This window comes from Notolabrus celidotus, chromosome 16 (assembly GCF_009762535.1).
Source record: "Notolabrus celidotus isolate fNotCel1 chromosome 16, fNotCel1.pri, whole genome shotgun sequence".
NCBI classification, from domain to species: domain Eukaryota; kingdom Metazoa; phylum Chordata; class Actinopteri; order Labriformes; family Labridae; genus Notolabrus; species Notolabrus celidotus.
In genome coordinates, this window is record NC_048287.1 from 32,403,222 (window position 1) to 32,414,185 (window position 10,964).

Sequence of the window (10,964 nt, forward strand, 5' to 3'; positions counted from 1 at the left end):
TTATAGTAGTCTAAACTTATAGTAGTCAAAACCTATGGTAGTCTAAACTTATAGTAGTCTAAGCCTGTCGCAGTCTAAGCCTATAGTAGTCTAAGCCTGTCGCAGTCTAAGCCTATAGTAGTCTAAACTTATAGCAGTCTAAGCCTATAGTAGTCTAACCCTATAGTAGTCTAAGCCTGTCGCAGTCTAAGCCTATAGTAGTGGTTAGTAACTTTAATGTAGTAATGTTCCATAAGGGTTTATGAGCTATACTGTGGCCTGCCAGTAGGGGGCACTGTAAACCATTTGGCTTTAGTTTAAGGGATCCGTCTTCAGTCCATGATCAGATCTGATGTTCTGTAACATTAAAGAGAGATTTTAAAGGAACCAAACACTGAAACATAGAGAACTCAGCTTTCCACTTTTTAAATAAACGTGATATAAACACAAGTTTATTCTTCAGATGACGATATGACGGTCACATTTTAACATTTACATATTTGGCAAAAAGAAAGAGAGTCAGGTTTCAAGCCTTGCATGCTTCAGGTCGACAAACACTGAACCCTAGATATTAGATTACATGTTTTAAAGAGACAGTGTCAGTGTTTCTGTTAGAAAGGTGTACAGCATGATATGGAAGGAGTATCCAAAGAGTGGAAACATACAGATGGAGTGTAGCTTTACACTCTAAGTACAAAAACAGACAGTCAGTCCTAAGTCTTGTTTTGAGTATTTAGCAGTGTAGACATGATAAAGTTACATTACGTGCAGATTAAGAACACTTTGATCACAGCTCATAATAAAGAGGATCAAACAAACAACAGAGGAAGTAAAGGAGTCAGTTCACAGACTAAATTATTTCCATGGAAAACACATTGAATAGTAAATACAGAACAGTCTGAAAATATTAAATAACATGCCGTTTATTATTACAAAGTCAGGAGCAGCTCAGTCTGTAGGTCGTTGGTTTGGGAACTGAAGAGTCACTGATTCAGGTCCAGGTAAAGACTAAAGGAGCACGAGTTCAAGGGGTTGACTTGGTCTCCAAATTCTCCAGATATCTCACTATCTCTAAAAGTAGTATGGGAGGTAGAGCCTTCAGTTATCAGGCCCCTCTCCTTTGGATTCATCTACCAGTCAGGGTCCGGGAGGCAGACACCCTCTCTACTTTTAAGAGTAGGCTTCAAACTTTCCCTTTTGATAAAGCTTATAGTTAGAGCTGGATCAGGCTTGGACCAGGTCTTAGTTATGCTGCTATAGGCTTAGACTGACACACTGGGATCCTGTCTTTCCCTCTCTCTCCTCTCTCTGCCTGTCTCTCACTTTAACTCTTCCTGTCCCATTAAAGTTACTACCCTGTCTTGGTGTTGGGTCTCTGTTCATAATCTGACATAGAGTGGTCTAGACCTGCTCCGTTTGTAAAAGCGTCTTGAGATAACGTTTGTGATTTGGGGTTATACAAATAAAGACTGATTGATTGAGTCTTAAGGAGTCCGTGTCTCATGAGGTCTGGCCCTGATCTGAGGAGAGGGTCTATTCAAAGATGGACAACAGCAGCCAAGTAGTCTCTGAAAACTGAGAGTCTCTGAGTTCTGTACAATCTGAATTAAAGACAGCTGGGAAAAACCAACAGAGGGGTACTCCTGAAACCGGCAGAGCTTCAATGGTCTCATGTTCTTCTAGAGGGACGTTAGCTCGATTGTAAGCTTCAACATCGAGACTAAAAGGAATCCTGATGAAGTTTGGATCCTTTGTTTCAGTCTCTTTTACCCCTGCTGCTCTCACCCACACACTTGTGATTTTTCACTCCCACCAGCCGAGTGAAACTCCTCTCACACAGATTACAGCTGAACGGTTTCTCCCCCGTGTGGACCCGTAAGTGTTTCGTCAGATTTCCTCGGTCCACAAACTTTTTATCGCACAGTGAACAGCTGTACGGTTTCTCCCCGGTGTGCAGCCGAGTGTGTCTCACCAGATCTCCCTTCTGACTGAAGCTGGCGTTACAAAAGGAGCACGGGAAAGGCTTCACCCCCGTGTGGATTCTCAGGTGAGTGGTCAAACTGGGTTTTCGCGTGAACCCGACGCCGCACTCGTGGCAGCTGAAGGGTTTCTCTCCGGTGTGGGTCCTCATGTGCGCGGCGAGCTCTCCCCTGAACGGGAAACGCTTGGCACAAAAGGAGCAGGTGAAGCGTTTGTCTTCGGAGTGACGCTTCATGTGTTTGCGTAAACATCTCTTATCGGGGTAACTCTTACAACAAACCGAGCAGATGAACGGTTTCTCTCCTTTCTGCTCTTTCTGCTCTTTCTGCTCAAAGCTTGGAGCGAATGCGAAAGAGCTGACGGGTGTTTCTCCGGAGGAACACTCCACCTCGCTCACGGGTACCTCTTTGTTCTGCAGAGCGTTGAAACCTGACTGCGCTTCGCTGGCCTCCTCCCAATCACAGCTGCTGTCATCAGTGTCAGATCCAGAGCGTGAAGTCTCTTCATCAGTCACTGGTTGTAAATGACCGCCCGGATTAGAGTTCCTGTCTGGTTTTGATCCTCTACAGTCCCCTCTCTCGGTTTTTAAACCCTCTGTGTCCCTGTTTCCTTCAGTCTGTGTTTGATGAGACTGCGAGGTCTGAGGTTCGTCATAGTCTTCTTCACTCTTCACAAGCGCAGGAGTGAAAGTGAACTTGATGATATCCTCCTCCTCCAGTCCTTGAAGCTGGTCTCCCTCCTGACTGCTCCACAGTTCCTCCTGTTCCTCTTTGATGTGTGGTGGTTCTGGTGGGTCCTCCTGGTCCAGACTGGTGCTCCTCTCCTGCTGTTTAGGGAGAACCTCTTCTTCCCTCACCAACTGTCTCTGAACATCTGTGGAGAATCATAAAAAAAATGAAATACATTGGAGACTTAGAAAAGCATAATTCCTGGTTAGACCTGACAGAGTGTTCTGGTCTGCGAGTCAGCAGATAGTTCAATTTAAGGTGCTGGTAGAGTCCAGGGAGGACTTGGGATGAGAAAGCTTAGATTGAGCTAGGTGACCCTGGAAGCCTTTGCTCCCATTACTACATTTAGGAAGGATACGGTCTTAAAATTATTTAGTGACTCTTTCTCCTTGGGAATTAAGATCTATATGCTCTACACTAAGCTCCTAGGATCTTTTGTTTCTCCCATACTATTCTAAATAACCTCTATAAGAATCAAAGTACATCAGGCGTACTTTGTAAACCCAGAAGAAGACTTTGCTCACTTTACTACATTTAGAAGGGATACAGTCTGTAAATGATTTAATGACAACTCTTTCTCCTTGGGAATTAAGATCTCCATGCTCTACACTAAGCTCTTGTTATGACTTGTTTATCCCTTACTATTTTAAATAACCTCTATAAGAATCAAAGTGCATCAGGCATGCTTTTTTAAATCTGATAGGGAACTTAATTCCTCCCCAAGAAGCCTTTGCTCCCCGTACTATCTCTACATTCATGAGGGATACGAGACAACTCTTTCTCCTTGGGAATTAAGATCTCTATCAGTACGCTAAGCTCTTGGGAGTACTTGTTTAGCCCTTACTATTTTAAATAACTTCTATAAGAATCAAAGTGCATCAGGCATGCTTCTTTAAACCTGGTAGGGGACTTCATTCCTCCCCAAGAAGCCTTTGCTCACCGTACTACATTTGGGAGGGATACGTTCTTAAAATTATTCAATGACTCTTTCTCCTTGGGAATTAAGATCTCCATGCTCTACACTAAGCTCCTAGGATCTTTTGTTTATCCCTTACTATTTTAAATAACCTCTATAAGAATCAAAGTGCATGAGACATGCTTTTTTAAATCTGATAGGGAACTTAATTCCTCCCCAAGAAGCCTTTGCTCCCCGTACTATCTCTACATTCATGAGGGATACGAAACAACTCTTTCTCCTTGGGAATTAAGATCTCTATCAGTACGCTAAGCTCTTGGGAGTACTTGTTTAGCCCATACTATTCTAAATAATCCCTATAAGAATGAAAGTGCATCAGATATGCATATTAATGTTTAGAGCTCTGGACATCTTAGGACCAGAACACAGACTGATCAGCAGGTCTTATTCCTCATGCCTGGAGAAGGTATAAAAAGGTTCTTTTCACACACAGATTAAAGAAAGTGTATCCCTTTATGTTAAAGCATGAGATGGCAGATACTTCCCCAGCATACTGAAATGAGAATAACAACAGAAGGTGACCAACCTGCTCTCTGTGTGCGGACTTCCGGGTCCAGGACTTTGTGTTGCTTCTCTTTAGTTCCTCTAAGTTGGTCCTCGTACTCTGCTATGGTTCTTTCAAACAGCTCAAAGATCTCTTCAGCAGCTGCAGTCAGTCTCTGGTTCACTAACCCTCTCAGGGTTTGGATCTTAGACATGTTTACATGAACACCAGCAGCTTCCTCTCCCTCACTGATCCTTTAGAAACACTTTGGATCCACTGACTTCAGCTTTGCTGCTACAACCTGCTAGCCCGCTAAGCTAGCTTGGTTTCGCATTATTGACTCCCAGGAGAAACTTGATCGTCATTATTCACTCAGAGTGGACCTGAACACGTCTCAGCTCTCTCAGCTCACACACAGAAGGAGGGTTTCACTTCTGTTCCTTATTTAAGTTACACACGTGATAAAGAACAGAGTTAGCATGTTGGCTGCGCGAGGTAATGCTCTCTGTGGTTCTTCTTCTTCTTCGTTGGTGTTTGAGTAGGATTCATTTAAAACGTCGCGTTGCTGCCCCCTGCTGGACGTTTGAATGAATCTCACTATTTAAAAACATGCTAAAATAATAAGAATTCAACTTCTCTGGAGCTTTTTATTTTGCTGCTTACAGAAGAGGATCAGGGCCACTGAAAATATGTGTTTAAAATTTTGTTTTATTTGTTTTATCAAAGTCAGAATTATACAGAAGAAGATAAGGGCCGCCAGATAAAAAAGAAAATTCGAGATAGAAAAGTAAACATTGCTGAGATTATAAAGTTGGAATATTTCAAGGGAAAAATCAAAATTTCAGAGATTGTAAAGTCGCAAATTCACGAGAAAGAAATCAAAAATTTCAGAGATTATAAAGTTGGAAAATTTCAAGGGAAAAAAACAAAATTTACAAGATTTTAAAGTTGCAAGAATTCGAGAATTTTTTTTTTTTTTTTACAAGATTCTAAAATTGCAAATTTTCAAGGAAAAAAATTAAATTTCAGAGATTATAAAGTTCTAAATTTCGGAGATAGTTCTGGAAGAACTGAATTTATCTGTAAAAAATAAATTTCAAGTAAAAAAATGAAAATTTCTGAGATTTTAAAGTTGCAAATTCTAGAGAAAAAAAATCCGACATTAAAAAGTTGGGAAATTTCAAGGGAAAAAAAAACAAAATTTACAAGATAATAAAGTTGCAAAATGTCAAGGAATTTTTTTTTTTCGAGATTATAAAGTTGAAAAATTTCAAGGAAAAAAAATCAACATTTCCGAGATTATGACGTTGCAAAATTCCAAGGAAAACATCTAAATTTACAAGATTGTTCTGGAAGAAGTGAACTTCCCTGACTGATTTAGTTTCGGTGAGACTCTGCTGCCCTCCAGTGGACAGAAGAGGAACCGATCGTTACTTATGAAGCCAGACAGGAAACTATAAACCAGGCGATGAAAGGTGAACAATAAAAGGTTTATTTTCAGCTCAAAACAAACATTAACTGTCAAACAATTTTAAGCTACAAATTTAACAACAACCAAAAATATAGAACCCAAAACAAACAAGAAATTAAATCTACGGCACTAGAACAGATTTAAAATGATCATGTGACTTCCCATGTGGACTCTCTGGGACAGTCTTTCCACGGATCAGGATTTGCCCTCAGTGTTTGAGTCCTGAAGGGATTTAATGTCTCAGAAAGAGTCTCTGTAGCTTCATGTTCCTTGGTTGCTCTGACCACAGCACCTGTGATTTTTGAAAGAGCTGGACCATGAGAACTGTTTCTCACACACACTGCAGCTGAACGGTTTCTCCCCGGTGTGGACCCTCAAGTGTTTGTTCAGGTTCCCTCTCTCTGAAAACGTTTTACCGCAGAATAAACAAGTGAACGGTTTCTCCCCGGTGTGACTCCTCATGTGTCTGATCCAGCTCTCCTTGTGGCTGAAACTGGAGTCGCAGACCGAGCAGGTGAACTGGGACTCTGCTGTGTGGTGTTTTAAGTGGTACGCCAACCGTGAGCTGGCTACGAACACCATACCACAGATGTGACACGTGAAGGGTTTCTCTCTGGTGTGAGTCCTCGTGTGCCTCACGAGCTCCACCCTCCAGAGGAACGTCTTCTCGCACAGCGAGCAGCTGAAACGTCGTTCCTCCGAGTGACGTATCGTGTGTTTCTGTAAATACTTCTTATTGGAGAACCCTTTCCCACAAACCGAGCAGCTGAAGGGTTTCTCTTCTGCTGGGATTCCTTGGTGATTCTGCAGTTGATCCTTCAGTCCAAAGCTCATGGCATACACAAAGGGGCTGACTGATGTTCCTCCCATATTACACTCACTTACAGGTACTTCATTGTTCTGCAGAGAGATGAAACCTGACTGAGCTTCACTGCTCTCCTCCCAGACAGAATTCAAAGTCTTTGCAGGAGTGTCTGGTTGTAAGTATCTGCCTGGATCACGCTCTGTGTCTCTTCTCTCTTCAGTATATGTTTGATGAGACTCTGAGGACTGAGGTACATCACCTTCTTCACTCTTCACAGAAACAGGATTGAATGTCACTGCGCTGAAATCCTCTTCCTCCAGTCCTTGAAGCTGGGCCCCCTCCTGACTGCTCCACAGTTCCTCCTCTTCCTCTTTAATGTGTGGTGGTTCTGGTGCGTCCTCCTGGTCCAGACTGGAGCTCCTCTCCTGCTGTTGAGAGGGAACCTCTTCCAACAGCTGATGGACGCCTGTGGAGAATTATAAATCAGTAAGATATATTAAAATTAGCATTTAATGGGAGCGCTGCTGGCATAGCGGTCTAAGTGTCCCACATACAGACGCTACAGTCCTCGTCGCAGGGGTCGCCGGTTCGATTCCCGGCCGGTCGACCATCTCCTGCATGTCTTCCCCCGGTCTCTACTCCCCATATTTCCTGTCTCTCTTCACTGTCCTATCAGATAAAGGCAAAAAGCCCCTAAAATATAACTTTAAAAAAAGAAAAGAATAGCTAAATAAAAGAATAACAAAAGAGAGCTACACTAGGCAAACTCTAAGGTGTAACACAAGTTAATTCAACACTCTATTCATCACACATAATTCCTGGTATGTCATTTTAGTGGATATTTAATTAATGCAACCTGCACTGAATTTTTTATGAATTTAAAGTTAGACTGATTTAAAGTTATGAACATCTTCTGTAATAATTCATGTTTTCTGTATTGTTGTTATTGTGTCAAATTTAGGTATAATTCATGTTGTTATTGTAAAAATAATGTTAATTATTGTTATTATCATTAAGTTTCTGATTGTTTGTTTTTGGATTCATTATTTATTATTATTATTTTGGGGATTTACTACATTATTTTTATTTTCTTGTTATTTAAGAATTCATTTGTATTATTTTTATTATTATTATTGTCATTAGGTTTCTGGGTTTTTTTCCTATTCATTATTGATTATTATCATTTTTTGGATTTATTTTGTTTTCTTGTTTAATTCAATAATTTATTTGTCTTATTTTTATTTCACATTGTCAATTAATGTTCAACACAATTATGGAATTCAGTCCAAAAAAAGTTAAAATAAACAGAGTTCATTAAAAAAAAAAAATTATGAACCTTTTTTTCTTTTTTTTAAGTAATATTTTTTGGGCTTTTTGCCTTTATTTGATCGGAGAGCTGAAGAGAGACAGGAAATGTAGGGAGTAGAGAGCGGGGGAGGACATGCAGGAAATGGTCAACCGGCCGGGAATCGAACCGGCGACCTCTGCAACGAGGACTGTAGCCTCTGTATGTGGGGCACTTAGACCGCTAGGCCACCAGCGCCCAAATTCTGAACATTTTTAAGACTCAATTTCATCTTCAGCACACAATAGGAGGTCAATTCAAGACCAAGACATTCCAGGTATGATTGGAAAATAGTTTTATTTAGTGGAAAAATCAAAAAATGTAATATTCATATAACGTTTCACAAAAAACAGACATGAGGATATAAAATGAATCACTCAGCTTAGATAAACGTTAAAGTTAGAGCATACATGTGAAACCAAAAGTGCTGTTTGAAACAAAAACAAAGTGAGTGGCTCAAAGTCATCAGAAAAAAAATAACGCTTCAGACGGATCAACGCCGAGTCAACGATCGTCTCTACAGCTTCGTTTCCGCGCGCCGCTCTCATCACAACATCTGTGTTTCTTCAGATACTCACGCCGAGTGAATCTTTTATCACAACCATCACAGCTGAACAGTTTCTCCCCGGTGTGGACGGTCATGTGCTTCTTCAGACTCACATTCTGAGCGAACTCTTTCCCACAAACTGAACAGCTGTACGGTTTCTCCCCCGTGTGGACGGCCAGGTGTCGCCTCATGTGTCCCCTTTGAGCAAACCTTTTACCACAAACTAGACAGTCGAACGGTTTCTCTCCGCTGTGGGTTCTCAAGTGTTCCTCCAACGTCTTCTTTAAACTGAAGCGTGCTTTACAAACGGAGCAGGGGAAAGGTTTATCTCCTGTGTGGACCTTTAAGTGGGAGACCAAATTAGAGCTCTGAGCGAACCCCGTCCCGCAGAAAGAGCAGCTGTACGGTTTCTCCCCCGTGTGGATCCTCATGTGTGTCAAAATGTCTTTCCTCCAGTGAAACTTTTTGTTGCAAACCGAGCAGCTGAACCGCTTTTCTTCCGAGTGAAGGCTCCGGTGGTTTATTAAGGACGACTTCTCTGAGAATCTTTGACCACAAATGGAGCAGCGATGTGGTTTGACCTCGGTTAGGATCGCATCGTGTCTCGGGAGATCGAAGCTTGTAGCGCGGTCGAAGGAGGGAACTGCTGTATCACATTCCATATCACTGACGGGTTCTTCTTTGTTCTGCAGAGAGTTTAAACCTGCGGTGTCGTCAAAATACCACTTCATGAAGTTATTCTCACACTGAAAGAACTGTGAAGTCTCTTCATCAGGATCTGGTTGTAACTGACTGTCTGGATTAAAGTTCCTGTCTGGTTCTGATCCCACACAGTCCTCTCCACCAGCTCCTGTGTCTCTGTTCTCTTCATGAAGCTGTGAGGACTGAGGTTCCTCTCCTTCATCATCATCTTCACTCTTCACAGGGACAGGAGTGAATGTGACCTTGGTGGTCTCAGCCTCCTCCAGTCCTTGAAGCTGCTCTCCCTCCTGACTGCTCCACAGTTCCTCCTGTTCCTCTTTAATGTGTGGTGGCTCAGGTGGGTCCTCCTGGTCTGGACTGGAGCTCCTCTCCTGCTGCTCAGAGGGAACCTCTTCTTTCCTCTCCACCAGCTGCTGGACTTCTGCAGATAATAATCAAATGAAGAAAACTGGGTTGGATGGCTGAAGAGAGGAAACACTTCGCAGCACGCCCGCTCCGTTCACCAGCAGGGGAACAACAAGCTCTAAAAGCTGCCGCACCAACATCTTAACTGAGGATGTTCCTGTTTGGTGTTTGTTAGATATGATGTGTTGCTGTGGAGCGTGTAACAATCATGTCTGACCATGACGTTACAGCGTTCCATTGAGCAGCTCACCTGACCACAGCGCCAAAACTTCCACCTAATGGTTCACTAATCTGTGGAATATTTGTCAAGAGGGAAGAAACACCAGAACCAAAAAATACAGACCCCCTGAAGGCCGCTATAGAAGCAACCTGGGATTAAAGTAACACCTCAGCAGAGCCACAGAATCATCACCTCCATGTCTACTACTTACTAACTAACCATAGACCTCTCTGGAGTCCCTGAGCTCCCTTGTCTCGTAGGTTCCTCTGGATCTCTGCTGTAGATTCCTTTTTGGGGTCTGTTATTCATCCTTTCTTTCTTTCTTTCTTTCTTTCTCTCTTCCATACCTTTTTCCTTTCCTTCCTTTCTTCCCTTCTCTTTCATTCCTTTTTCCTTTCTTCCTTTCGTTTTTTCTTGCTAACGTTCTTTCTCTCATTCCTTCTTTCTTTCTCTCTTTGATCCTTTCTGTCTTTCTTTCTCTCATTCCTTCTTTCTTTCTTTCTCTCTCTCTTTCATTCCATTTTCCTTCAATTCCTTTCTTTCTTTCATAAATAGTGACACTACAGCACAAGAGTAAAAGTAAAGTGTAGGTTATACAATGATCCTGTTACTCTTACAGTTGGTCTGTTATTTAAGTCAGGCTAAATAAGTTCCATTATGATTGCCACAGAAAACCCTCTATGGTCATTACATTGTTTGAACTGGATGAGGACAGTATGGTTTAACATCTGTGTGTGTGTGTGTGTGTGTGTGTGTGTGTGTGTGTGTGTGTGTGTGTGTGTGTGTGTGTGTGTGTGTGTATACAGTATATATGCACCTGTATAAGCAAAACACTGAAGTTCTGAGTGAGAAATACCAACAAACAGACTAACCTGCTCTCTGTAAGAGGACTTCCGGGTTGTAAACAGAGTTCAGTAGTTTGTGTTGCTTCTCTTTAGTTCCTCTAATTTGGTCCTCGTACTCTGCTATGGTTCTTTCAAACAGCTCAAAGATCTCTTCAGCAGCTGCAGTCAGTCTCTGGTTCACTAACCCTCTCAGGGTTTGGATCTTAGACATCTTAACAAACGATCAGAGACACCTTCTTTCAAGGAAACTGAGTATTTCCAGCTAACACGCTAAGCGTTAGCTACGAGGAGGTGAAGAGGAAACAACAGAAGCAGCAGAGTCCATGTAGGAGGATTTATCTAAAGATTATTTATAGTTAATATGTTAAATCTGTCTCTGTATATTAACTCCTAACACAGCTAAGAGCTGGAGCTCACATCAAGCACGTTAGCTCACGTAAAGCTAACTTAGTTAAAACACTTCCTGGATAATTCTTC

The 10,964-nt window shown here is 41.9% G+C and overlaps 2 protein-coding genes across 3 annotated transcripts; both read right to left on the minus strand.

Annotated features, from left to right (window-relative positions):
- Positions 1-401: 401 nt before the first annotated feature.
- On the minus strand, positions 402-10,958 carry LOC117827742 (zinc finger protein 180-like). Its single transcript, XM_034704469.1, has 3 exons — positions 10,699-10,958; positions 4,190-4,361; positions 402-2,832 (listed from the first exon to the last, which is right to left on the minus strand). The coding sequence occupies exons 2-3, from the start codon at positions 4,359-4,361 to the stop codon at positions 1,736-1,738; spliced, it is 1,269 nt and encodes a 422-aa protein (XP_034560360.1). The 5' UTR covers positions 10,699-10,958; the 3' UTR covers positions 402-1,735.
- On the minus strand, positions 5,617-10,964 carry LOC117827741 (zinc finger protein 135-like). Of its 2 annotated transcripts, none has more exons than XM_034704468.1 (2): positions 10,515-10,715; positions 5,617-6,889 (listed from the first exon to the last, which is right to left on the minus strand). In XM_034704468.1, exons 1-2 carry the CDS (start codon positions 10,696-10,698, stop codon positions 5,880-5,882), a joined length of 1,194 nt encoding a protein of 397 aa, XP_034560359.1. In that variant the 5' UTR covers positions 10,699-10,715; the 3' UTR covers positions 5,617-5,879. The 2 variants fall into 2 exon arrangements, with proteins under 2 accessions (XP_034560359.1, XP_034560358.1); XM_034704467.1 differs by lacking the exon at positions 5,617-6,889 and adding an exon at positions 8,047-9,438 and having other exon boundaries at positions 10,515-10,964.